This window comes from Myotis myotis, unplaced genomic scaffold (assembly GCF_014108235.1).
Source record: "Myotis myotis isolate mMyoMyo1 unplaced genomic scaffold, mMyoMyo1.p scaffold_m19_p_24, whole genome shotgun sequence".
NCBI lineage: Eukaryota > Metazoa > Chordata > Mammalia > Chiroptera > Vespertilionidae > Myotis > Myotis myotis.
Window position 1 is genome coordinate 5,310,364 of NW_023416329.1, and position 27,112 is coordinate 5,337,475.

At 43.0% G+C, this 27,112-nt stretch overlaps 2 protein-coding genes across 5 annotated transcripts; one reads left to right on the plus strand and one right to left on the minus strand.

The window, feature by feature from the left end:
* NCOA4 (nuclear receptor coactivator 4) lies at positions 1-26,980 on the minus strand. Of its 4 annotated transcripts, none has more exons than XM_036355892.1 (10): positions 26,828-26,980; positions 10,098-10,246; positions 8,301-8,441; positions 8,072-8,160; positions 7,657-7,765; positions 7,023-7,112; positions 5,417-5,563; positions 2,445-3,443; positions 1,898-2,041; positions 1-1,552 (listed from the first exon to the last, which is right to left on the minus strand). In XM_036355892.1, exons 2-10 carry the CDS (start codon positions 10,233-10,235, stop codon positions 1,547-1,549), a joined length of 1,863 nt encoding a protein of 620 aa, XP_036211785.1. In that variant the 5' UTR covers positions 10,236-10,246; positions 26,828-26,980; the 3' UTR covers positions 1-1,546. The 4 variants fall into 4 exon arrangements, with proteins under 4 accessions (XP_036211785.1, XP_036211784.1, XP_036211782.1 ...); XM_036355891.1 differs by lacking the exon at positions 26,828-26,980 and adding an exon at positions 18,003-18,116; XM_036355889.1 differs by lacking the exon at positions 26,828-26,980 and having other exon boundaries at positions 5,417-5,560.
* On the plus strand, positions 20,927-21,932 carry LOC118679306 (ADP-ribosylation factor 1-like). The gene is made up of 2 exons (XM_036355893.1): positions 20,927-20,995; positions 21,202-21,932. Exons 1-2 carry the CDS (start codon positions 20,942-20,944, stop codon positions 21,694-21,696), a joined length of 549 nt encoding a protein of 182 aa, XP_036211786.1. The 5' UTR covers positions 20,927-20,941; the 3' UTR covers positions 21,697-21,932.
* Positions 26,981-27,112: the final 132 nt, after the last annotated feature.

Below are 27,112 nucleotides of genomic sequence, written 5' to 3' on the forward strand. Positions count from 1 at the left end.
TATGGCTGTTAGACTTTTAATGGAGGGAAGTACAAAATGCATCAATGCAAAAGACTTTTACATACTAATTAGCAAAGTGATTAATGTAAATGTAGGCATACACAGTGTTAAACCTCAAAAACTACAAAGTTTGCTGCAACCTAAAATAATGGAAAGGCTCCTTAACGTTTTTACCCACGATCTTTATTAAAGTTCCAAATGGTGTCTGGGGGAGATAAAATAATAGAGGGCTTTTTCCAGCCACGGTTCAAGAATTCCAATGAAGCTGTATGGCAAACGGCACTGTTAAGACTGAAATTTCCCCAAAGGGGCTTCTAGATGATAACATCACACACTTTAAAAGTATTTCCAATACCATATACCAGGGCAAGTTTGAGTGGCTTAATTTAGAAGCCTGGAAAGCAGCTTATCAAAGAATTTAAAAACAAATCCCATCTCTCTCCTACAGAGAAACTTTAAATCGTGGGCATGACTTTAAGGATTTTGAGAAAACACCAGTTTTCATAAAGCTTCAATAAACACCCCAAGGCACAAGTGTTCAGAACAGCCAGCTCACTGCACTTTTAGAGGTAAAGGTACAAGGTACACTGCTTACAGTAAGGATATTTAATTTATCCCTAGTTAAAAGCACCAAGTGTTAATGTCAAGCTCAACTTCCATTTACACAGGATACACCAATAACCAACGCGTAGGATAATGAATAGTTCAAGTACTATATTTCCAACATGTTTTGCCGTTTGCTCTCTGATTAATCGGCACTGGGGCTCTTTTGCTTGCATTTCTTCAGAATATTTTCAAATAGGTTAGGATTACCCAGAATATCATCTTAAAGCAATTTAGAGCTTTTCTAAAAGAGCTCACTAGATAATTTAATAACACTTAAGGAAATAAATACAAAATTTGCAGTAGCTTTAATTTCTTACAAAAGAAAATGTAGAATCTGACCTGTGGGTTAAATGTTTTGTAATTAATGTCAAAAATTGCCAAGATGTTGGCACACATTTTGGTTTACCAAAAGAAAAAAAAAATCACTATTCTCAAGGTTATTTGTGTGAAATATGCTATATATTACTTAAACAGAAGAAATAATGACTTCCACCACTAATGGGAAAAAACCCACAGCAAGGGAAGCATCTAAAGAAGGGTAACCAAAAGGTTAACAAAGTTGACTAGCTTTAAATGAACACCTTGATGATAGAACTCTCTTGTTTTTAAAGCTACAGTTTTAATATACTAACAACAACACAATCTAAGGAGCCATGGAGACTTGTGAAAGAAATATCCACCAAAATTCTGTTTCTTTCTAGTGTAGGGGTGAATTGTAAGAAGAAACTGAATCACCTCAGCATCAACAAACAGCCTTTTTCTTTTACACAGTAATTCATAAGTGATGACATTTCTCTTCACTAGTTCAAAATTAGACAGGAAAGGAACTAAACTGGCTGGTCACACCCAGAAACACAATGATTTGGCAAGCTGCAGTCACTCGGCTCATGGAAATGTGATGATTTGCAGAAATGTTGCTTGATTCTAGTACTCCATTCCTTCACATCTGTAAAGAAAAGTCCACAGATAAACAAGCACTTCACTGTAGCATGAAAACATTTCTCCCCACCTTAAAAGCTCACTCATTTCTCAATAAGCTATTTGAATCCACACAGATTCCAAAAATTCCCGACAACTACATCATATCTTGAAATGCCACTTTCAAATATGTACTAGTTATTTCATAAAGCAAATTCAAGTGAAATACCTGAAATGTTATTATCTCCCTCTCCCCTCATTTGCCTAATATTCATTCCCTTAATATGAATTTAGTTTAATGGGCAAAGTACAAGTTTATATATAAGAAAACAAGCTGTAAAATCTAATACATACACTATTGGCATGTACCCACCTGTAGAGGAGTTCGATATAGCCACTTTTCTTTATCAACTTTAAGCTGCATACAGGCAAAGAGATCACAAACTGCTGGGAGGGCATAGTTATGTTCTGGGGGGAAGTTATGTTCCTCCTGCAGGGGTGAATTAAGTAATACTTCCTGCAAGACAAAAAGATGAGTTGCTACAAATAATCTTCCCAATAATACAGTGTCAATAAGGAATAATATAAGTGTTAGGCATTCTCTCTTTAAGAGCAAAGGTGACAATTGTTTCCTCTGCCCCTAAATTTTTTCCCATAAATAGCAATAAAACAGGCTGGCGTGTTTTGTGTATTTCTCCCCCTGCAGGAAGGAGATTGTGAACCTGGAAAATGTTCAAAAACTTTAGTCTGAATATTCACAAATCCTCCATTCTGTAGCTAATATTGTACCAAAATCAATACTTAAGCAAAATTTAACACTTAACATGTTTAAGGATCTGGGCCATTTGCAAGGTTTGGGATTAGGAAAGTAAAAACCTGTTAAATATATTTCAAATGGTGCTATTTTGATGTCTGCCCACCTTGGCCTTCTTTCGTAGTAGCCACTTGTCTTCTCCTGAGGATAACTGGCTGAGGTTTCCTGTCTTCTTTCCTGGCAAGACCCAGTCAGCTGTATTAAAGGGACACCAGGAAGTGGCCACCGGACTCATAAGCTTTTGTTTGCCAGCTCTATCTTTGGGATGTGCTTCTTTGCATGAGGGTATGATGAGCCACTCTGACAAGGAACTGTTCCTTATCATTTTGAAGGAATCAGCAATTTTGGAAGCAGCCATTGCCTTTGATATTTTAGCTTGTTCTGCTGCGTCTTTCCTGGAAGGACAGAGCCACATATTCAGGGAATCTGGATGCTTCTCTGATTCAAATTTTGGTTCCACAGGCATACCATTTTTATCCTTTCCTTCTTTCTCCAGCAGCCACTTAGACATGGCTTCCTTCTCACAATTTTCATCACACACACACTCTGCAAAGCTTGTACACGGCTCATTGGCTTTGCAGACCTCCTCTACTTTATATGGGTCCTGATGGTTCCGGACAAGCCAATCCTCAATAACCATGCTGGGAGTGGACAAGGTTTTCTTGGCCTCGCTGTGGTCATTCAGGCACTTCAGATTACCCAGGTTTTCAATCTCCACACCTTTGGGCTGGTTGCCCCGACAATTGGTACAGGAATCGGACTTGACAAGCCAATCATTCACATTGTAGGACTCATGGAACACCTGGAACAGGCGCTTAAACTTCTCACTGGTTTCACAGCTGCCATTCCCAGGCTTCTCCAGCTTTGGAGAGTCCTGGTCAGTCAACAGCCAATCAGAAAGACTCATCTCATCTTGATCAAGAAGCTCTGGATCTTCAACCTTTTCAGTATTAATGGAGCATAAACTGGTGGTAGAACAGCTGTTACCCTTTTCATAATTTGGTTTTTCAGGAACAACTTCTTGTTGGCTCTTGTGGAGCCAGTTTTCCAAGCCCTTTTGGTTGCCCCAGACATTACTAAAGATACTGCAGGTTCTGGAGGAAGTCTAAGCAAAAAGTACACAATATTAGTTCAACAGAATAGCATGAGTGCTTTAGGATTCAATGATAACAGTCCCATTTGCCTATTCACTACATTGCCCAGTGTTTCTAAATTTAAGTATACAGAGACAAGGGATTTCTCTGGGGCAGTAATAAAATATTTGAGTACATAAAAAACATTTTCTGCAATTTAAAAAAATGGAAAATATTAAAGGCAAACTAAGAGAAAGCATTTGTAGCATAAATAGAAAAGAGACATTAGTTCTACATGATATGCCTCTATGAATAAAGACAAAAGTGAGCAAAAGATACAATTAAGCAAATCACAGAAAAAGGCTAATAGGAAAAAATACTCAATTTCCTTAAAACAAAATTGTTATTTTGTGTCAAATTCACAAGAAAACTTTTAAGTACTCTTAGAGAAGTTTCAGGGAAGCAAATACAATCAATATTCTGCTGGGGGGAATGGATATCAATTTCCTGGAAAGCCAAGTTGGTAATATGTATCTATAACTGTAATCTAAGAATGCCATTTCTAGGTATTTTCTCCTAAGGAACTAACAAAGAATTAGCTCCTGAATGTTTAGAGGAACTTTGTTTATATTCCCCACTAAAAAAAACCTGGAGATTAAAATTATAGCCAATCAATGAAACATATTCTATTAAGGATTTTATGGAAGAAATTAAGTGACAGAGAAATATATTTTTAGTGGAAAAAAATCTAATAGCCAAAACAGGACTTACAGTATAATTTTTTAAGTATATGTATGCATAGAAAAATCTATATATATAAAAGCCTAAGCCCTAACCTGTTTGGCTCAGTGGATAGAGCATCAGCATACGGACTGAAGGGTCCCAGGTTCGATTCTGGTCAAGGGCATGTACCTTGGTTGTGGGCACATCCCCAGTAGAGGGTGTGCAGGAGGCAGCTGATTGATGTTTCTCTCTCATCGATGTTTTTAATTCTCTATCCCTCTCCCTTCCTCTCTGTAGAAAAACCAATAAAATTTAAAAAAAACACATAAAAAAAACCTAAGCAACCAGTCAACCAAATGACTGAACTACTGGAAGCTATGACTGACCACCAGGGGGCAGACGCTCAACACAGGAGCAGCCCCCGGGTGGTCAGTGCGCTCCCACAGCAGGAGAGCCCCTCAGCTGACAAATGGGCACCAGATGCCAGGCTCATGGCTGGCGAGTGCAGCTGGGGCAGCACCAGCCTCTCCCACCTCCCCCACCTCCATGGCAGTGGTGGCAGAGGCAGGCGCAGCGGGGCTGGGCTGAGCGGGAGGCAGCGGGGCGACCAGCCTGGGCACAGGCATCTCCCCGGCCGCCTGCCGCTTTGCGCACTACTACAGGCTTTGCGCACTACTACAGCCGTCGGGGGATGTTGGACTGCCAGTTTCGGCCCTGCTGCAGGGATCGGGCCAAAACCAGCAGTCCGACATTCCCCAAGGGGTCCTGGATTGCGAGAGGGCGCAGGCCAGGGTGAGGGACCCCACCGGTGCACGAATCTGTGCATCGGGCCTCTAGGGAAGTATATAAAAAAAAATGTTAGTGGTTGTCTCTGCATATTGGGATTATTTGTATTTCTTTATATAGTTCTTTGTTTACTAAACTTTCTATGGTGAAGAAATGTCACTATTGTAATTTAAAGTTATTAAAAATACATGTTTCTAGACCAGAACTAAAAACTCAACAAAGACATACCCAGCCGTGGGCAAACTACGTCCTGCGGGCCGGATCCGGCCCGTTTGAAATGAATAAAACTAAAAAAAAAAGACCATACCCTTTTATGTAATGATGTTTACTTTGAATTTATATTAGTTCACACAAACACTCCATCCATGCTTTTGTTCCGGCCCTCCGGCCCAGTTTAAGAACCCACTGTGGCCCTCGAGTCAAAAAGTTTGCCCACCCCTGTACTAACCCCATCTACTACTACATCTACCTCAGAAACAAAAAAGCAACAACATACCTGACTACTCTCAAAGGTCTGCTTTTGGGTGAGCCAGTCCTGGAGGTTGGTGCTGGGTGTGTAAGGAGCTGGATGACCATTGGTCGGTTTGCTTCCAAGGAGCCATTCACTGAGAGGGACAGCTGTGGTGCTGGATGCTGACTTCTGCTAATCACATAGCAAGGCAATGAATGTCAAATGCAGTAGAAAGTTCAGGAAAGCAGGAGACCTAAACTCTCTAATCTTGGCTTGCCACTAACTCTTCACAAATTACATGACTTCCTTAAGCCTCCATATTCACAATTATAAATGAAGGAGTACGGCTGAGCCAAACCAATGGACATGGACAACAGTGGGATGGGAGCATGAGCGTGAGGGGCGGGGGGGGGGGGGGGGGGGGAGGTTGGAGTTAATGGGGGGGATGAGGACACATTTGTAATACCTTAACTAATAATAAAAAAAAAAAAAGGGAGTACGGCTGAGTTCCAGGGTTCTTTCTCAACTCACAATGTCTAGAAACCTATATTTGAATTGCCTTTAGAAGTAAATTAAATCTATGAATTATAAAGAAAAGGATCCCCAAGAGAGAACCAACTCAAGCAGAGAGCTAATGACAATTTTTTTTGTTTATTTTTTGTTGTTGTTTTTTTTGTTTGTTTGTTTTGAACAACATACAGTGCTATTGGGGGACCAAGCCATGGGACAGGTATAAAGAAATTAGCCCACCGGCTGTTACATATGCATCTGCTCTCAATCGCTGATCGCTAGTAGGATTTTTTTTCAAGGCCTGGGAGTGGGGAAAAATGTAGAGTTAGTGCTTAATGGGTACAGAGTTTTTATTTGGAATGATGAAAGTGTTTTTATTCTTTTTTTACATTGCTTTTATTTTTTTTTAATTGTTTTATTGCTTAAAGTATTACAAACAGTATTACATATGTCTCCTTTTTTTCCCCGCCCTTAACAATCCCCCAGCCTCCCCTACCCCCAGTGTCTTATGTCCATTGGTTATGCTTATATGCATGCATACAAGTCCTTCGGTTGATCTCTTACCCCTGCCCCCCACCCGCCCCCCCAACCCTCCCCGGCCTTCCCGCTGTAGTTTGACAGTCTGTTCGAGGCAGCTCTGCCTCTGTATCTATTTTTGTTCATAAGTTAATAATGGTCTTTAATCCTCACCCGAGGATATTTTGCCATTGATTTTGAGAGAGTGGAAGGGAAGGAGAGAGACAGAGAGAAACATCCATGTGAGAGACACACAGATTGGTTGCCTCCCGCATGCACCCCAACCAGGGACGGAGATATGAAGCCTGCAACTGAGGTCCATGTCCTTGACTAGAATCGAACCCTGGACCCTTCACTACACAGGCCAATGTTCTATCCAGTGATCCAAACCGGTTAGGGCTGATGATAATTTCTTATGAACTAACTGATAACAATAACTTTCTGTTACTCAACACCTATTAAACATCTAAATTTCTATTTGACAGTCCATCTCAAAGGAAGAATTTAATTGCATAAACCTTTTTACAAATAAATGGAAGCAAAAAAAAAAAAGTGATTTACTTAAACCCAAAAGAAATATTAGCCAAGTAATAAATCAGTTATCAGAAACAAAATTACATTTTACCTGCTCTAGCAATGGGATAAGTCCTCTTTTCTCCATGAAGGGCCCAATATTGGATGAGCTAGCATGAGCCATCAACTGCTCGGGAATTTGCTATAAAATAAAAGCAAAATAATCATATTTATTAATGTTAACTTTCATATCAAAAAGTGAAATTGTAATTCATAATTTCGAAAGTATTAAGCAAAGCATTACCATTTCTATAGAATATTCTTTACACTAAATTCAATGATAACTACAATGTAGTTATCAAATCTGAGAAATCTCTATTTACTACGTAACATCATACAAGAAATTTCACCACAATTGGTAGTATTACTCTACTTTTAACAAGACCCAAATGAGACCATGTTTGCTTCTTTATATGAAAGACCATTCAAGCCATAAATTTTATAAGAAATATGTCAAAGATTTTAATACCAGGTGAATTCTTGAGATTATCCATGAGTCAATACCACATCCCAAGAACTACCAGGCTAATGCCCTGTCATCTTAATCGGAATGTGAAATTTCTGAAGTTCACCAAATTCTCTAGAAAGCCAGTATTCAAAGTAAAAATGTGATGTTTTTAGTACCACGTGTGCGGCCACAGACCTGAGCAGCACACTATGAACCATCTGAGACCAGTATTACTCACGATGGTCTTGAGGGACCCAAACGTGGTGATGGCCTGGCGCAGAGCAGTTGTGTCTGCTTCAAAGAATAGGACAGTCGAATCTTCAGGTTTAAGGGTCAAATTGCCCAGTCTGGAGAAAAAAATAAATAAAATCTGGCTATTTTAAAGAAATATCTATTTCAACTGCATCCAAAGCAAAAGCCAAATTGTGAATTATCTGAAATGACTGTACTTTACTAAGACTCTCAACCAAAGATAGATCACTTAACCATGCACCAAGTATAATACTAAACGTATAAAACAAGATGATCTTATCACAGGAACAGAGAAGTCAAGTTAAATCCAACAGGTGCAATGAGTTACAAAAGTGACTTTTTTTTTTTAATACACCGAAGTCAAAATGCCAAAAATCAAAACAAGCAACGGTAGTCTTTACCTCTCCAGGCACACGGACACTTGGTTGGCTAGATCTTTGTTTTGGGTGCACTCCAGTTGATGAATAAGACAATTGAACTGGCCCAGTAACTATAAGAAAAATGAAACCACCTTGCCACAATGATACAAAAAGCACCAAATATATCCAAGTTAACAACAGCACTTGAGATTAAACTTTTATCTGATGCCACAATATAGGAAAGACATTCTCTAGAAACCAGCCACCTTACCCAGTAGAGCTGCTGGGCCTGCTGCTGCAGTGTCTCCTCTTTAAGCTGATAGATGAGATCTACCTGTTCATACAACCACACCTCCCGGCTTCGAAGGCATTCCAAGTGACGGCTTATGCAGCTGTGAATCTGGGCTTTGATCTAGGAAACACATACATATTAATATTAGCTTCATTACTGTTATTTATTTTTAAATATATTTTATTGATTTTTTACAGAGAGGAAGGGAGAGGGATAGAGGATTAGAAACATCGATCAGCTGCCTCCTGCACACTCCCTACTGGGGATATGCCCACAACCAAGGTACATGCCCTTGACCGGAATCAAACCTGGGACCCTTGAGTCCACAGGCTGACGCTCTATCCACTGAGCCAAACAGGTTAGGGCAGCTTCACTATTGTTATAAGCCCAAATAATTATTTCCCACTGAACAGTGAGGTTCTTAAACTTTTGGGAGTCACAGATTCTTTTGGCTATCCAATGACATTTCCCCAGAAAAATGCACACACTAAAAATTGTACCTATAATTTCTGGGCTTAGTGTCCCCAAAGCCCCAAGGACCCATTTTAAGAATTCCAGCCAAAAAAGTATACCTAAGCTCTAAAATCTCCCCACAATACTAAGAGGCCAGGTTAATTTTGGGTGTTCTAAAATAATCAAGAGAAAATATAAGGATATGTCAGGTAATATTGATCCCCCTCAGTGTTTCATATAACTTGAAAACCTATAGTTTTATAAATTTACAAGTGTAATAAGATAAGACTATTGACTTAATAGCTAGCCTTTATCTCTTTTCTCATCTTACAAATGAGCAACCCATTGACGACGGTAGACCAATTTGATAAAGAGATGTGCCACTATATGTCAATAACCAGAGAGCACTAGGATAGACAGTTTAAGTAAAATTGTAAAGTAAATGTTTCTGGAAGCATAAACAGTGATTCAAAGAGGGGTAAATATAAAATCCTAAGGAAAAAAAATCAAAACAGTTATAAATTATCAATGAGAACCCCTTTTTAAAAAACTACTTTAGCCCTAGCCAGTTTAGCTGAGTGGATAGAGTGCCAGCCTGGGGACTGAAGGGGCCCAGGTTCGATTCCAGTCAAGGGCACACACCCGGGTTGTGGGCTCAATCCCCAGTAGGGGGCGTGCAAGTGACAGCCAATCAATGATTCTCTCTCATCGATTTCTCTCTCATCATTTCTTTCTCTCTCTCTCTCTCTTTCTCTCTCTCTCTCTCTATCTCTCGTTCCCTTCCTCTCTGAAATCAGTAAAAATATATATTTTTTTAAAAGCTATTTTAAAACACATTTTTCTGTATAATAAAGTATTTCAAAGTCATGTAATACCACTTGGTCTCCCCAGTCACCAGAAGAATACTATTAAGTCAATGGAACAAACATATTTCATTCTGGCTTACTCTGACAGTCATTTACACAACCATGGCACCACCAAAACCATGCAATCAACAAGTTAAAAAATGTTAGGGGACAGGATCTTGTGCCATCCTTTATGCATCCAGGATACAGATGAACAGTAAGTATACTGCTCATTCGTTTTTTGGGGGGTTTTTTTGGATGGCACTGCTTGGCACAGGGACTGCAAAGAAGAGCAATCAAAAATGCATGCTGAACTAATTCTCTTGGTATAAACTTTTCCAAACTCTTCTAACATCTGTATTTCCCTTGGGAATCAAAGACATCAACATTTCAGGCAGACCATGGAAAGCATGGGGTGAAACTTCTTGGTTGGCACTGAGAAGCCAAAACTTGGCCATGAGAAAAGCACACATTATACCTCTCGCAAGTTATCTTTAATTTGCTGTTCAGCCCGGAGAACTCCACCAATGGCAAGCTCCAAGTCCCTCTGTGCATCACGACACCTCAGAAGGGGTTCTCTCTTACTGAAGCCATTCTGGTCCTGTGAGGTACTCATTTTCACTGTTCCTTTAAAAAAAAAAAAAAAACAGAACAATTCAAACTGCACCATCATTACAACCAGAAACCACCTTTCAATCCCAAAATGATCATTCCATCCAGCTCCCAGTTACCAACTGCTTAGATTACTTCCAACACAGGACCTAGCACATAGAAAACTCTTTATACACATATACATATACATATACATATACATATACATATACATATACATATACATATACATGCATATTTTTTTAATTGATTTCAGAGCAGGAGGGAGAAATAGGAACATCAATGGTGAGAATCATTGATAGTCTGCTTCCTGCACGACCCCTACTGGGGATGGAGCTCACAATCCCAGCATGTGCCCTTGACCAGAATTAAACCTGGGGCCCTTCAGTCCACAGGTCGATGCTCTATCCACTGAGCAAAATTGGCTAGGGCCACAGCAAACTCTTAATAAATACTCCCTCCTCTCCATGCCCACCACTATTGTGTTCCTGCCACAAAATTCTATGCATCTAACTTTAGTGACACTTTACATGTGAACAGGTATTTCTGAAATAAACACAACAATTTTTCTGAATCAATAAGGCATACAGCCTCCAAAAAGTTCAAAGAATATTAGAGTGTAAGTTTCTATTTATAACACACATGAAGTCAGACAGTTTAAGTCACGTGTTCTTATTTTGCAGATTTAGAGGTGAAGATTAAAAGGTCTACAAGGATCCATAATTACAGTACTTTGAAAAACAGCTGCAAAAAAAAAAAAGCTTAGTAACAGTTTAGAACGTTGTATAGATCTGACAAGTACCTAAATTTTTTGAGGACAGAATTTTAATTTATTCTCTCTTTTCTTTATGTATATTTTTTAAATTTAGGGACAACTTAGAGATGCCTTCATAGCTAGGAAGCTCTCCAGAATGTAAATCTAAAATAACAAATTCATAGGATTTTGACATAAGGGAGGTTCTTACAGTGATTAGTGTAGCAAACTACAGAGAATTCTATACTAAGCTTAGGTTTACAAGAGATAAGAAATAGATGTGGAAAGAATAGCACATAACCAATGATATATCAAACTGGGAGACAAGAGAGTCCGAAATGCAATGAAGCAGAGCTTGACAAGAGCCACGAGTTTCTACCCTGGATAGATGTAGAATCACAGCTGTGCTTTTGTTTTGTTTTTAATCCTCGCCCGAGGATATTTTCCCATTGATTATTAGAGAGAGTGGAAGAGAGAGGGAAAGACAGAGAAATATCGACTGGTTGCCTCCTGCATGAGCCCCAACCAGGGCCTGGGCCAGGGAGGAGCCTGCAACCGAGGTACATGCATGCCCTTGACGAGAATTGAACCTGGGACCCTTCAGTCTGCAGACCAACATTCTATCCACTGAGCCAACTAGCTAGGGCCACAGATGATTTTTAAACACTTAGAAAAGAAAGCTGTGATCACTGTAGCCCAGCATGGGTTCACTAAGCCCTAACCTACTTCCTTCTTGGATAGTTTTACTAAACTATCCAATGTAATGTAGACCAAGCATGTCAAAACTCGCGGCCCACAACATAACGGTATGCAAGAAACCTTTTAATAAAAATTTCCTAACTTAATTTTTACAATATCCTGTTATACATAATTATTAATAACGAACTATAACATTCGCTGACTGATTACTATAATCGTGTTGCATTCATTTCCCTTACACGCTTTATGCACAGGCGCACCATTTCTCTCCACTAATACTAGCAGCGAATATTTTAGCAGCCGATGGCCACCTCATTAGTCTTGGACTCACTTGTTTGTTGTGCGCAACAGGAAATATTTTGGTTTTGGAGAACAAGAAAAATAGGTTTATTTGCGTTATGCGTATTAATGTGTGCAGTTATTCAGTGTCTGGTAAGTTAATGTTCAAGAAGAAATATTAACTTTTATTAAAATGTTCTATTATTTTATGTTAACGATGACTCATTTATTTCAGCCCTTTGTATTCAGCATGTCTCTTATCGAAATAAACCTACGTTTCTATGAAAATTAAAGCTTTTGTTTTTTGTGGCCACATAAAGTTAAACCTTTATTTGGCCCGTGTTAGCCTTTGAGTTTGACATGCTTGTTGTAGACACAACATATCTGGACAATAGTAAGACCTGTGACAAGGTTGTATGCTATCTTTGTGGACAAAGTGAATATGGGCTAAATAGAAACGCAATTAAATTAAATCATAATTTTTTTACACAGTACTCAAAGGATAATGGACTGAAGCCAGTCTGTAAAGTTTTCAGAGGTATGTCCCTGTTTTCCTCAACTGAACTTGAATTGGGGAAGAGTACAACATTTTTTTTTTTTTTTTTTTTGGAGGGCAAGGGGGAGTATAAATTTTTAAAAGGATGGAGATTTTTAACTGAAAGTGAGCCCTATATGAGATAGCAGTGTGCTGGGTCTGAGGGGAAATAATCTACATACCATTTGACTGATTTCATCAAAAGTACAGTGTTTGTCATGGGAACATTTGTTCTATGTTTATTAGACTATATTTGAAATTTTTCTGAATAACAGACTTTAGAAAGAAGCATTTAGAAAAGGGAAAGAGACCTCAAAACAATGAAAAATTTCTCCGGAAGGGAAGCTGTTTAACCTTGATAAGAGAAGTCTCTTCTCAAATATTTGGAGACATTTCAAAGAGAAGAATTACACTTACTCAAAATAACCCAAAGTGGGGGGCGGAGTATTAATAGGAGGCATTGGAGGCAACACATGAAAGAACTTCCCACCAGTCCTGAGGGCAATGACCTTTGAGAAGCCAGCTTCCAACAGAACAGCAGCCTACTCAATGCAGTCCTGGGCATGGCTGTTGCTCACCTGGAACACAGGGAACGCTGGCTTAACCTGCATCTTCAGGCCTAGCTTAGGGCCAAGCGGCTAGCTAGAAGCAGGAAAGGGACAAACTTGTGTGATCCCCACCCTCTGAAACAAAACAGAGAGAGCAAGAAGCCCAACAGGCTTCCTTTTGACCATTCAGCAAAAGATTCACATTCAGGAACTGCGGACTTCCTATAAGAAACTGAACGCTACAGGAAACTCCCCAACTTCACCTTATTTTGTTGCCTCAATCTGTTTCCCCAGGATTTGACAGGAATCCTTGAAATGCTTTCCAACCCTTGAAACACCAAGCTGTACCTACTTTGCCGCCTTCCTTTTTCATACTGCAAGTTGCCCTGTTTTAAGTGTAGACACTAGTGCACACTTGGCACATACTGTAGGGACTTTGAAAAGCCTGCAATAAGCCCAGTGAGAGAAAGTATCACATGATCTCACTCACATGTGCAATCTAAAGAACAAAATAAACTGATAAATAAAACAGATCCAGAAATGTAGAAATAGGGAACAGATTGATGGCTATCAGAGGGAAGGTCAGAGTGGGTAGGTGGGTGGGTGGGAAGAGATTAACCAAAGAACTTATATGCATAACCAACCCATGACACAGACAGTAGGGTGGTGAAGGCCTGGAGTGAGGGCAGGCTAAAAGGGGGAGGGGTGGGGTGAGGGGAGGGTACAACTGTATTACTTTCAACAATAAAGGTAAATTTAAAACAAAAAATGAAAAAACCTGGCTAACACAAGTGAAACGTTGCCTCAGACTTGCATCACCACGAGTTGCTTCACTTTGTACTTAGGTTATATGCAAGGCATGTTTAGCCATCTTTCAAATGTATTAACCAAATTTCCCACTCTTAGGTCCTCAATATTTATGTGAAATGCCACAATGCCTGGCACAGTATAAAATTTAATCAATAAAATGAAATTAAAATGTTGTTTCATGATGTCAAAACCCTGAAGTTCTAGATCATATGGGAGACCAATTCAAATGCATAGAGCACTGACTGTATGTGTTACTAGATCCCTAAAGTCTTCTCATTGAATCACAAACACTATACAACTGCCTAGTAGAATATGGCAGAAGTACACAAGTTGGATTTTTCTTATCACTTATGAACAGAAGGTAGGATGAGATTTAAAAGTTATAAAACTGATTTTTTCCCCCACATACTTATCAAGTTTTCAAATTAAAATGAGTGCTATTCTTTAAAACAGTCATCTTCTTAGGCCTGGCTGGGTTGCTCAGTGGTTGAGTCAACCCATGAGCGAGGTCATGGTTCAGATCCTGGTTGGGACATATGCCTGGATTTCAGGCTTGATCCCCGTGAAGGGCTTGGGGGGAGGGGACGATCAACGATTCTCTATCATCATTTATGTTTCTATCTCTCTCTCCCTCTCCCTTCCTCTCTAAAATCAAGAAAAAAATCCTTTTTAAAAAACAGTCATCTTGTTAGAACAAGGTCTTCAGAGCCCATTTGTCAGCTACTAAGAAAACCTGTTTCCTTTTTTTAAAATATGCTTTTATTGATTTTAGAGGAGGGGGAAACATCAATTGTCTGCCTCCTGCACTCCCCCCACCCCCGCTACACAAACACACATACACACACTGAGGATGAGCCTACAACCCAGGCATGTGCTCTCACTGGGAATCAAACCCAACTTTTTGGTGCATGAGACGGTGCTCATCCTACTGAGCAACACTGGCCAGGGCGCCTGTTTCTAACTTTACAGCCAGTCCCAGGGCGCTGTCCCTTTGCTGCCCTTGGCTCTGCCACTCCTCCCTATGGGCAGTAGCTTCCACCGCCCAGATCGCAAGACGGGAGCTGTGTAATGCTTGCCCTCGTGCACTGCAGGGAGGAAGAAGCCCCTACACAGATGGACTCAAATCACAATGTGGTGAAGCCTCATTTAGTTTTATGAAATGCCACATCCAGAGAGCCTTGTTCGAGGTAACTAGTTCATATAACCGTTTTCAACAATTCACCATTTGTAGTGCCAGTGAAGCAAGGGTAAAGGTTAATAGATTACTCTGGGGTTGGACAAACCAGACTTCCAGCTTCATTTGCGAGCTTGAAACCCATGAAGCTACTTAATTTCTCTGGCCTCAATATCCCCTGGAAAAAAAATGGAGAAAATAACAGGCTACAAAGGGACGCAGTAAAGTTAAAGTGAGACATTACCTGCCTATAAACACTTAGCCTGGCCCCTGCATACTGTACTTTTTAATACTGCATTTATTGCTATTATGTGTACCCGATCTGTGGGAACCTCAGGAACCTCCACCTTTGGACTATAGAAAGCAGCACTGACGCTAGAACAGGCTTTGAAGTGAGGAGGCCCTGACTTATAATCATTTAGCCATTCATTAACTAAATAGTCTAAACTAAATATGCACACTTTTGCCTGTTTTCTAACCTATAAAAAGACTGGACCAAATCAGCTCTAATTCTAAAATTCAAATCAATGAAAGACTACTAAAAAAGTCTTTTCATATTCGCCTTTATAATCCAAACTACAGCCCTACCACCACCTTCCAAAGAGGACTGCCTTAAGCAGATTTTTTTTTCGAGACAGAGTTAAAATTTTAAGTGCTTCCTAAAACGTCCTTGCCTCTTGCCTCTAGGATCCTGTCCTAAATTGTGGGGGAGGGAAAAGAGGGAGAAACACACATACCCTACAAACAAGAAAGGATTTCCACGAACTATATATGCCCTATTTGCACAATGCTTTGCACAAATCTACTTATCAAGTCCGAACAGAGATCAGGGAACCAAAACTGAGCAACTAACCACAAATGAAGCTGAGTCATTATCTTATGGTTTAACCATAAAATTTCCAGAGTTATGATCCACGTGTAACTGACACAAACCACAATTTGAGGTTGGAAAAAACGTTGCCATCTCTTTAGTACACTACTGTCATTTTATAGGTGAAACCACAAAGGCCCAGATAGTTTAAATGAGCCTGGGAAGGGCCACAGCCATGAGGGGAAATATGGTTTCTTAAGGTCTAGTCCTGGATTCTCTCGCTGACAAGCTTGTTCTTCCTTTAGTGTATTATCACCCAAAAGTTATTTTTATTTACCAACACTAAAATTTAAAATTAACATTCCAAAAACACATTCCAATTACCATTCAAATAATAACATCTGGATTACTATTGGAATACTTCCATTAAGATTCTCAGTCCAAAAAAAAAAAAAGATTCAGTCCATTTTCATAGCCCTCAATAAGTTATGACAATTTTCAGAACCTTCTTCCTTAAATAATGTGAACAAAATAAACAGTACATTTGCATATCAGAATAATCCAAGCACTGCCAAACACAGTGCCAAGTGTAAAGGACAGCAGCAAGAGCCCTAGGTTCTGATCTCACATCTGTACAACAACCACTCAGAGTTCCATTTGTCTACCTGAATGAAGGTGTGGGAGGGATCATCTCCAACTGCAGCTTCCAGCTGTTTGTTTTCCCACCTATTCCTCTTCTCAAAAAAATGAAAAGGATGTCCACTTTTTATTTTCCTGGCATCTGAATCATTGCTAGAAGACCAACCCCTTAAAACATACAGTTCCTCATGTTGTGGTGACCCCCAATTTCATTGTTACAAATTGAACATAATTAAAGCATAGTGATCAATCACAAAAACAATATGTAATTATATATGTTTTCTGATGGTCTTAGGCGACCCCTGTAAATGGGGTCGCGACCCACAGGTTGAGAACCGCTGCCTTAAAACATAATCCACAAGATACCTCTTGCTCTATGGATTACTAAATTCAAAAAACTGCCAATCTGATTACCTTTGATGAAGCTGTATATAAACAGGGGTGGGCAAAAAGTAGGTTTTTCAGTTGTAAGTACCCAAAAGTTTATTCTTCCACTATTATCTATTAATTATTGTATTACTTATTTGTATTACAACTGTAAGCCTACTTTTGCCCACCATGTATTTGACCATAGATACAAATTTTCAGAATAAAAAAACTATAAAACAGTAATATCCCACATTCAATTTTACCTTGAGACATTTCTTTTACTTCACACGTTCCTTCAGTTAAAAAAAAATTAAAGGTTGTTTTTTATATCACATTCATTAACTCAAGGGTTATATGTATCTTATTTTAGCCCCAAACCAGCTTTTTTTTAATTTTTATTTTTTGGAGATTAATTCTATATTTTTTTATTAACCCCAACCCACTTTTTAAAAATATATATATATTTTTTTTCACTGATTTCAGAGAGGAAGGGAGAGGGAAAGAGAGAGAAACATCAAGGATGAGAATAATTGATTGGCTGCCTCCTGCATGGCCCCGGCCCCTAGTGGGGACTAAGCCCGCAACCCCAGAAGGTGCTCTGACCAGGAATCCAACCATAACCTCCAAGCACTGGGCCAGGCTGGCCCGCCCCAGCCCACTTTCCTTTATTAAGACAAGTTGTTTATGAAATTCGGGATCTGATTCCCAGTAATTTCTTAAAACCACGCAAATAAAAGTTAATGCCTTAAACAAAAATAAATTCACAAGAGCATATTTAAGGTTGGCACTTCCGACGTTACTGAACTCAGATTTGTCTACCTTTATACAATTATGAGCAATCAACCCCAGATAATCAACTTTCGGGAACAGTAACTGAAAACTGACCACAAAATTGGTTTTTACCATCCAATGCCAAGGTTTATCTAGTTTCAAAAGCAACAGTTACTCAAGCGACTTTCCAGGTTCCCCAATACTTCCTAGACAGCCAGTCTCGCTACGAAGCCCTGGGTTCCAAGCAGGCTCGGTCACCGCTCAGCACGCATGCGCAGCCCCGGCGCAAGTCGCCCCTCCCCCACCCCCCCCACCCCCCCCCCCAGGCCGTAGGCCAGCGGGCCACAGGGGTCCTGCTGTGATCCTGAGCCGCCAAACGTACCTGAAGACCAGGGCCCCAGGAGCCGCCAGGAGCCGCCAGGAGCGCCGGAGGCTGCTTTATCCAGGACCTGGGTGAGGAAGGTCTCCGCCCATGGATTACACCACGCCCCGCTGACTGATGGGAGCCAGCAGAAAAGTGTGGGGGCCGGAAGCTCCGCCCACACCGGCCGCCCACTCCGAAGGGCCTCCCCCTCCCCCCAGCCTCCAGCGAGGTTAAGGCGTGGCTGCAGCAACTCCTGGGCTAGGCAACTCCATCCCTGGCCACTGCTCTGGGCAAAGCCAGTTCCAAGAGCCCCGCCGCCTCTCCGGCCTCTCCGGCCTCTCCAGCCTCTCCGGCCTCTCCGGCGTGTTGGTGTCTGTGGTAGTGAGTGACACCGATCGGCAGAACAAGGAGGGTGGGCGAGGTAGAAAGCCCTGGCTGCCTAGCAAAGGACAATGGCAGGGTGGGACCTTGCCCCCAGGTGACCTTTCCTCCCCTAGCAGATCACTGGTCATGCAGTCAGGACCACTGACCTTTCCTCCCTAGAGATAACTTCTAGGCCTCAGATGTACATCAACTCCAAGCCCAGAGAAGCAGCAAAACCAGACAAGCGACACTAAGGCTGAGCTCATGACCAGGTGCATTAGATAATGACCCCTGCCCTGGCACCCACCAATCAATCAGTGGAGACCTAGGCCCTGAAAGGACACACCTTTAAGATCTGCCCCTGAGATGGGACCTCCCCTAAAATCTCAACCCTTAAAACCCTTAGAAAGGAAGCCCAGTGCCTCTCCCTCCCAGGAGCAGCCGGCTCCTTTCCCTTCCCCCCTTTCCCTTCCCCCAGGCTCGTTACCATTTCCTTCCTCACTCCCAAGCTCCAAGGGCCCTTCGTTACCTCTATAACTTGTTTCCTAAACCCATTTCTTATACAAATTACTCCTTTTACCTCTTTTCCAAATAAATGTTCTCTTATAGTTTGAGTCATGGCTCTGAATTCTTTCCTAGCCAGGTCCAACACCTGATGCCGTTCCACCGCCCACAACATATCCGCCCAACCCTCCGCGCGCCAAATTGTCAAGACATTTATGATTTAAGGATTTTACTGCTAATCATTACAGAGAAATAACAAACTTGGAGGTAAGTCAGAGGCTTGCCAAGTTATTAGAATGTTCCTGGTCAATAGCTTAAGATCCTCTCTGAGATTATAACATTCAGTTAGGGGCAAAAATAGAATATTTGGGGACTAGCTATGGTTATGGAAATAATAATGCTCTGTTAACCACGATTGCCTTGTGTTGGTTAAAGAAAGGACATTCTAACCTGGCTAGAAGTTGTATGTCTGTGGGACCGGGGAGTCAACCTTGGAATGTGGTCCAGTCTCATTCAAGAACTATTATCATAGGAAGATTAACAACCTTGTAGCCCAAACAATGGAGTCCCACCCCAGCCCACACTGCCTACTTCCCCATGCAATCTTTGTCCTACCCTATATAAGCAACGGCTTATGGGGGGGCGGGGGGGGCTACAGAGCAGACTTTTGTGGATGACGTGCTGCTCTCACATTGGTGGCAGTATTAGAATAAACACTCATATATGATTCAACCCTGTCTTTGCTTAATTGGCTCAAGTAGTGACAAGCAGTGCAGACCCACTAATTGTCTGGTTACAAGCCCAGCTGGGGGTTTAGCCCTCAGCTTGTTTCAGGCTCTCAGACATCGCCTCACATCTCTGACACACCTGTACCTTAATTCCCCCCTTCCCACCACTGCACACACACACACTACCACAAGGACTCAGTCCAGTGCTACTTTAACACTCATGGATGCTTTTCACTGAACAAAAGTTGACTGAGCACCTCCAGATGCCAAGCACTATTCTAGGTGCTGTGACTACAGAAGTGAAATTGAGAGTACTATACAATACACAGTCGGTGCAAAAATGGACCTATTTTGGTACAAAACCTGGCTCCACTTAAATGCTGTATAACCTTAGGCAAGTCACAACCAATCTGCCTCAGATCCCCCATCAGGCGTGTGTCTCTCTCCCTTTCCCTCCCTTCCTACCTCCCCCACTTCCTCTCTTTCTAAAATTCAATAAAAACATCCTCCAGTGAAGATTTTTTTAAAAAGAAAGGGGTACACTAAAGGCCATCATCCTCAATTAAGCATCCCTCAGATTTCAGATGAACAGAGTTTGTGGAGGAGCCTGCTTTATCTGAGATGCACAGTTTCTTGGATCCCATTTCAGGCATTCAGTACCAAACATAATAAGAAAACAATTTCTTAGTTCAAAGTACTAGTACTTTCACTGGATAACATTTTGTTAAGATACAAGAAAAAAAACCTAGACATACCACTGAATGATGAAAAGTTAAAATTCAATGGCTAGAAAGAAGAAATTTTTCAGTCTATCCTATATAATAAAAGCCTAATATGCTGTGTCCAGTCATCTGTTCAACCAATCAAAGCATAATATGCTAATGAAAGCTAAGGCTGCTCAACTTCTGACTATGATGTGCACTGACCACCAGGGGGCAGAAGCTCCTACTGGTAGGTTAGCTTGCTGCTGGAGTCTGGCTGATCAGGACTGAGCGAGATGGGCCGAACAGGCCCTGGAGCCCTCCCACGGTCCCTCTCCGCCTGGCCAACCTCCCATGTCCCTCCCTGGCCCTGATCATGCACCAGTGGGTTCCCTTGGCCTGGCCTGTGGGATGGGGCCGAAACCACCTCTCTGACCCTCGGCCTGGCCTGCACCTTCTCACAATCTGGGACCCCTAGGAGATGTCAGAGAGCCGGTTTTTGGCCCCATCCCGCAGGCCAGGGACCTGACTGGTACACGGGCCTCTAGTTAAAATATAACTGATGCTGGTGGGAGTAAAACCAATGCCTGGCTCAGAGTAGCAGCAGCACTGCGGCTGCCGGGGGTTTCTCTGGCCAGTGTCTCTCCATCCGCTCTACAGCATGGGGAATATCTTTGGGAACCTCTTCAAGGGCCTTTTTGGCAAAAAAAGAAATGCACATTCGCATGGTGGGCCTAGACCAGCCGTGGGCAAACTACGGCCCGCGGGCCGCATCTGGCCCGCGGAGCCGAAAGAGCGGAGGGTTCTCTTGCTCTCCCCTCCGCTCCTTCACCAGCAGCAGTGTTAACATGGCAACGTCCGGAAACACGGCCGCAGCTCCTTCTTCTGAGTCCAGTTTAAGAACCCATTGTGGCCCTCCAGTCAAAAAGTTTGCCCACCCCTGGCCTAGACGCTGCGGGAAAGACCACCATCCTGTACAAACTGAAGCTGGGTGAGATCGTGACCACCATCCGCACCATAGGTTTCAACATGCAGACTGTGGAGTATAAGAACATCAGCTTCCCTGTGTGGGAGGTGGGTGGCCAGGACAAGACCCGATCTCTGTGGCACCACTACTTCCAAAACACACAAGGTGTCATCGTGGTTGACAGCAATGACCGAGAGCATGTGAACGAGGCTCGAGAAAAGCTTATGAGGATGCTGGCGGAGGATGAGCTCAGGGATGCTGTCCTGCTCAAGTTCGCAAACAAGCAGGACCTCCCCAATGCCATGAACGCAGTTGAGCTCAAGGACAAGCTGGGCCTCCACTCTCTGCGCCACAGGAACTGGTCCATTCAGGCTACCTGTGCCACCAGTAGTGACGGGCTCTATGAGGGACTGGACTGGCTGTCCAATCAGCTCCGGAACCAGAAGTGAACCGAACTCCTCTCTTCCCCCTCACTCCCTCCTTCACCCTTGCTTTCCTCTCATGTGGCAGATGTGCCCCTGTGGTGTGAGTGCCAGAAGCTGTCTCCATGGTTCGTCCCAGTGTGCTTCATCATGCTGTACATGTGCAGACGCAGCCTGCAACCGGGTTTTTATTTAATGTAAATAGTTCTTGTTTCCAATGAGGCAGTTTCTGGTACTCCTTTGCAATATTACTCAGCTTTTTTTTATTGTTAAAAAAAAAAAGAATCAACCCACTGTTTAGTACTGAGAAGGGATTTTAGGCACCCAGGGCGGGGCCTCTAGGAGTTGCTGTGAGATCACATCAACGCTCCTCCTCTGGGCTTTAAATCTGTGTTGAGATCCATTTTGGTTGTTGGTTTTTAACCCAAACTCAGTGCATTTTTTATAATATAAATACAAGGTAAGGAGACATTTTAACACAGAGAAGGGAGAAATGTGCTTAGTGTAGGTTCTGTAGTAACAGCTTGAGTCCAGTCTGCCTGTGGTCTGTCTCCCATCTGGAGCGTGCAGTGGACAGAACCAGCCATAATACATTCTGCATGGTCACTTACGGTCCCTGATTGGCTTTGTCTTGCTGGGTCATCTGCATCCCATAACGTTTGTGCTTGTACCTGTGCTTACACCACTGCCCATGGGGGTGCGCTGGGGGCTGCGGCCACCACTCAGGCCCCTTGGAGGGACCCCAGCCTTCCCTTCGGTCAGCGTGGGTCAGCGTAGGTGCTTTGGTGGGACCACTCTGGCCAGAACGGGAGACCCCCATGGTCCCTACACACACTCACTTGCTCCAGGTTGTCTGGGTCTCACCAGTAGGAACGCAGACAGGTGACCGGTCATCTTAGAGCCTAACTCCTCAGAACCCCCGTCCACATGTGCTTTCACTCCCTCAGCCTGCAAGGGTCAGGTTGCCATCAAAAACAATCTCTACTTTTTTCTTTTGTATTTTGATAAACACTAAAGAAACAAAGAGCTGTTAAAATTTACCTTGGGGAAAACCTCAGAACTGGTTTATCTGGTGTTGTGGAACCTCTTACTGTTTTCAATACACAATTAGTAATCAACTGTTTTGTATACTTGTTTTCAGTTTTCATTTCGACAAACAAGCAGTGTAATTATAGTTATTAGAATAAAATCTCTTAACTAAAAAAAGTGTGTATGTATATATGTATATATATATATATGTATACATATATATATACACACACATACATATCTGATGCCAAGAACTTTCATCTCTTTTATGTGCCCTATAAAATGGTCCCAATGTTGACCTTCACCTACATAATCAGTGGTCTCTACTGGTATGCCCTTTCTAAAAGATCCTGACCAAAACTTCACTAAATGCTCCAGCTCTCCCTCATTTGAATTCCCACAAAGTTAACAATTACAGAGTCAGTGTCTATTCTGTCAGCTTATGCCAGCTTTACTGTTACTACAACGATGTGATTTTTTTAAATATTACATAAACATAAAAGGACTGGAGAAAATCATATAAATCTATTAGAATTCTGCAATTAGACCAACTTGCAAGCACCTCCTCATTCCCTTAAATTGCATTATTTGCCCTTGGATCTTTATAAAATTTTTAGATTCTATAAAGGAAAAATTCATAAAGCAGTTTACTTCTCTTCTGCTTCAAGATTTTTATGCTGTCTCATTTCCTAGCAGATCAGCTCACCTAGAGGGAGCACAAATTATAATTCTCCAATGGCTTCACACTTGCCTACAGGATAAAGTACAAATTTCTTATAAAGGCAATATAATTCTCTATTTTCTGGTTTCAGCCTGACTCTTCTGCAGTCTCCCGAGAGCAGCCCCCACACCGTGATCTGGCAGACAGCTTGTTCCATGCACAGTCCAGGTTAGTTCACCTTGTCCAGCCTGGCTCTCCTATTCTCTCTGCCAGCAATGCCAGTTGCTTCCTGTCCATTTTTCTGACTAAGCTCAAGTCATAGCCACTACTAAACTTTTCCTGACCAAGCACCCCAATTCCTCAATTGCTTTGGCCAATAAAGTTAGCTGATGCTTCCTCTGTATAGGTTTACAGCATGATACCTGTAACACATGTTACCTTTATTGTTACATTGGATGATGTCTGCCTCCTTAGCCTGAGAGCTCTCCAAGAGAAGGGACAATGTCTTATTTGGCTTTGCATACCCTAATGCTGAACAGATAGCCTGGTATCAGTACCTGGGCATTACCAACTCCCTCACATTCTCGGTGCACTATTGAATTGACTGAAAGAGAATAGTGTCCCTGGAGTTGTGAAATGCTGTGGCCCTAAACTCAACAGAGGCTTAATACATGTTTGCTAAGTGGATGGATGAGTAAATGATAAACAAATGCTTAAATTCAGACCAGCTACAATAAGTATGGTATAGTTCTGCTTTAAGTATAGATAATCAACTTGGTCTTCCACTAAGACTTTCATTAGTTCAGGAAGGTTTTTCAGAAGTGGAAATGTTTCTAACTATTACTTTTAGTTTGCTTTCAAACAAAATAAAACTGACAAGGGTATTGCCACTGAAACCAGGATTCTAGGACAAACACTGAGATAAAGTGTCTTTTCTGATGCCAGACCCGTCAAAGCTCAGCTAAACAGATCCACAAGCAGCAGCAGGTTTGTCAGTTAAAGGGGAAACATTACTGTATTTACAGCCAACTCTGGATCTTTTTCTCAGATTCTGCAGTGCCAAACATGCCAGCTGACATCACAGAAGTTTTGGTAGGCTTTCAGAACTGGGCTGTGCCCTAACTTCAACTTGAAACTTCTTACCATAATATAGTCAAGGATAAGAAAACATGTTATTTATCTATCATCATAGTAATAATACTATTTTATTCCTGATTTTATATGGTAAACATCTTGTGGTTTTCCCCACATAAGTAAACAAGTGATAAAATATTTTCCTTCCTCCCTATGCCAAATAAAACTCAATGCTGTATATACCCAAGATTATGTTCTCATGCAATCTGTAATTATTCAAGTATTAAAAGACTCAACTTCTTATCTATGACCAAACAGACAAGCAAAGAGTTTAAACCTATTTTGTCAGTTATTCACTCCTTCACTGAACTGAATTGTTAAATTCAGTTAAGATTTTATGTATTCGCCGAAACCGGTTTGGCTCAGTGGATAGAGCGTCGGCCTGCGGACTAAAAGGTCCCCGGTTCAATTCCGGTCAAGGGCATGTACCTGGGTTGCAGGCACATCCGCAGTAGGGGCTGGGCAGGAGGCAGCTGATCGATGTTTCTCTCTCATCGATGTTTCTAACTCTCTATCTCTCTCCCTTCCTCTCTGTAAAAAATCAATAAAATATATTTAAAAAAAAAAAAAAGGTTTTATGTATTCATTCAACAAATATGTATTGAGTGGCCTAAGCTGACATATACAGTGATAGTCCGTGAGGACTTAATGGTGAACTTGCCATCTAGAGGAGAATTTGTGCAAAACTAAGCAGAAAAAACTAATTCTATAAAACAAGAAATTGATTTAAAAATCCATCAGCAGCAATAAGTGGCTCTGAATGTCTTCCTTACACTTACTCTCTGAGGAAAATTATTATAAGCCACTAGTCAATAGGCTCTCAGATGGTGGGAAGGGTATGTGTCAAAATGTCCTGTGCAATTTTATGAAGCCCACACCGGTTCCTGAGCCTGTGGCACAGCTGAGCTGATTTTGTAAAGTAGGGGTGGGGAGTCCTGAAATAAGTTCTCTCCTCCCAGCTTGAAAATCATCTTCCTTTCCTTACACAGCTCCCCATGCATCTCCACTTTTGAAATACCTGTTTGTCCAAAATGAATAATGTAATTGAAAAGATTTATTTAGACACAAAATATAATAAAACTTTAGACTGCTAGGATTTTTCCATAGGGACCCAAAGAACAAAAGTTCCATAGAAGAGCGGGAATAAGTAAAATATAAGAAATGTGACCGAGCTAGACTTTACAAATATTATCTCACTTAATTATCTTAACAAATGTGCAAGCTAGCAAACCTCGGAAAGTGCAAACCAGGCTCCTGGCCCGAGCACAAGGCACAAGCACCCTGCCCACCTCCACGGAAGCACCTGGTCGTCTTCCTCAGGGGTCGCCGTTCTTTACATTCAGAAATGCCACACCCGGGCGGCAACGCTGCCAGGAGCCGGCTCTGACTACCTGCCTCCTCCCGAGACCGTGTCCAATGAACCCGTGGGCGACCCCGTGGGCGGTGCAGGGACGCGCGGGGAGCCACGCGGACTAGGCGGCAGCCCCAGGCGGCAGGTGCAGAGCCCCGCCGAGACCGAGCCCGCACTGACTCCGCACCCACTCCCGGGTGGGCTACTTCCTCCCGCCCCCCGCAAGCACGCAGCTCCACGGAGGGGAGGGCTGTGTGCTCGGTCACTCTATTCCCAACACCCTGACGCACGGGCACTGGGCAAAGGCCTCCGGGTGGAGCGCATCAGCGAGTGAGAAGCCTCGCTCCGCTCCTCCGCAGGGAGGGCACCGACATCCCCCTCGGGGCCGTGGGACAATTAGACGAGGCCGTAGGTAGCGCTGTGCTGCCACACAAAGGGCCGAAAAGTATAGCCTTCCTCACGTCTCCACCCGGCAGGCAAGATTCATGTGTTCTGGGCGCTCCGGGAAAATGGGCTCTCCTCCCCCCCCTCCACCCCCACCCCCGAGACAGCGGGGGGCGAGCAAAACACACCCAGTCAACGCCAGGGAGGGGGCGGGAGCCAGGCGGGCGGCGAGGAGGGGGCCCGGGGGGCAGGAAGGGCAGGGGGAGGGGGCCGGGAGGGCAGGAGGAGGGGGCCCGGGGGGCAGGAAGGGCAGGGAGGGCAGGGGGAGGGGGCCGGGAGGGCAGGAAGAGGGGCCCGGGGGGCAGGGAGGGCAGGGGGAGGGGGCCGGGAGGGCAGGAGGAGGGGGCCCGGGGGGCAGGGAGGGCAGGGGGAGGGGACCGGCGGCCAGGGAGGAGGAGGCAAGGAGGGCAGGAGGAGGGGGCGCCGGGCCGGCGTGTCGCTGGCCGGGGAGCAGCAGGCAGGCCCGGGCCGGCGTGTCGAGGAAGAGGCCGGCCCCTCGGGAGGAGGCGGGCCCGGCCTCCCCGCCACTCGGTTCTTACCGACTACAAACGCGACTCCGGGCGATCCGAGGGGACCTTCGCTGCAGAGACACCGCCTGACACACGCCAAGGGCCGAAAGGCAGAATTCTCGCGATAGCACAACCTTCCCCTCCCGTCTCTCGCCGCACATCTGACAGTCTCGCGAGAGCTCTACTCGGGTCAGCCCCCAGCCCCCGTCTGCCCTCCAGAGGGCGCAGAGCGCAGGCGCACACTCTTGCCTGTGCTCCGGGTCACAGTCCTCTCGCCCTCCCTGAGTAAATTAGAACAGATGGAACAAACGTTTG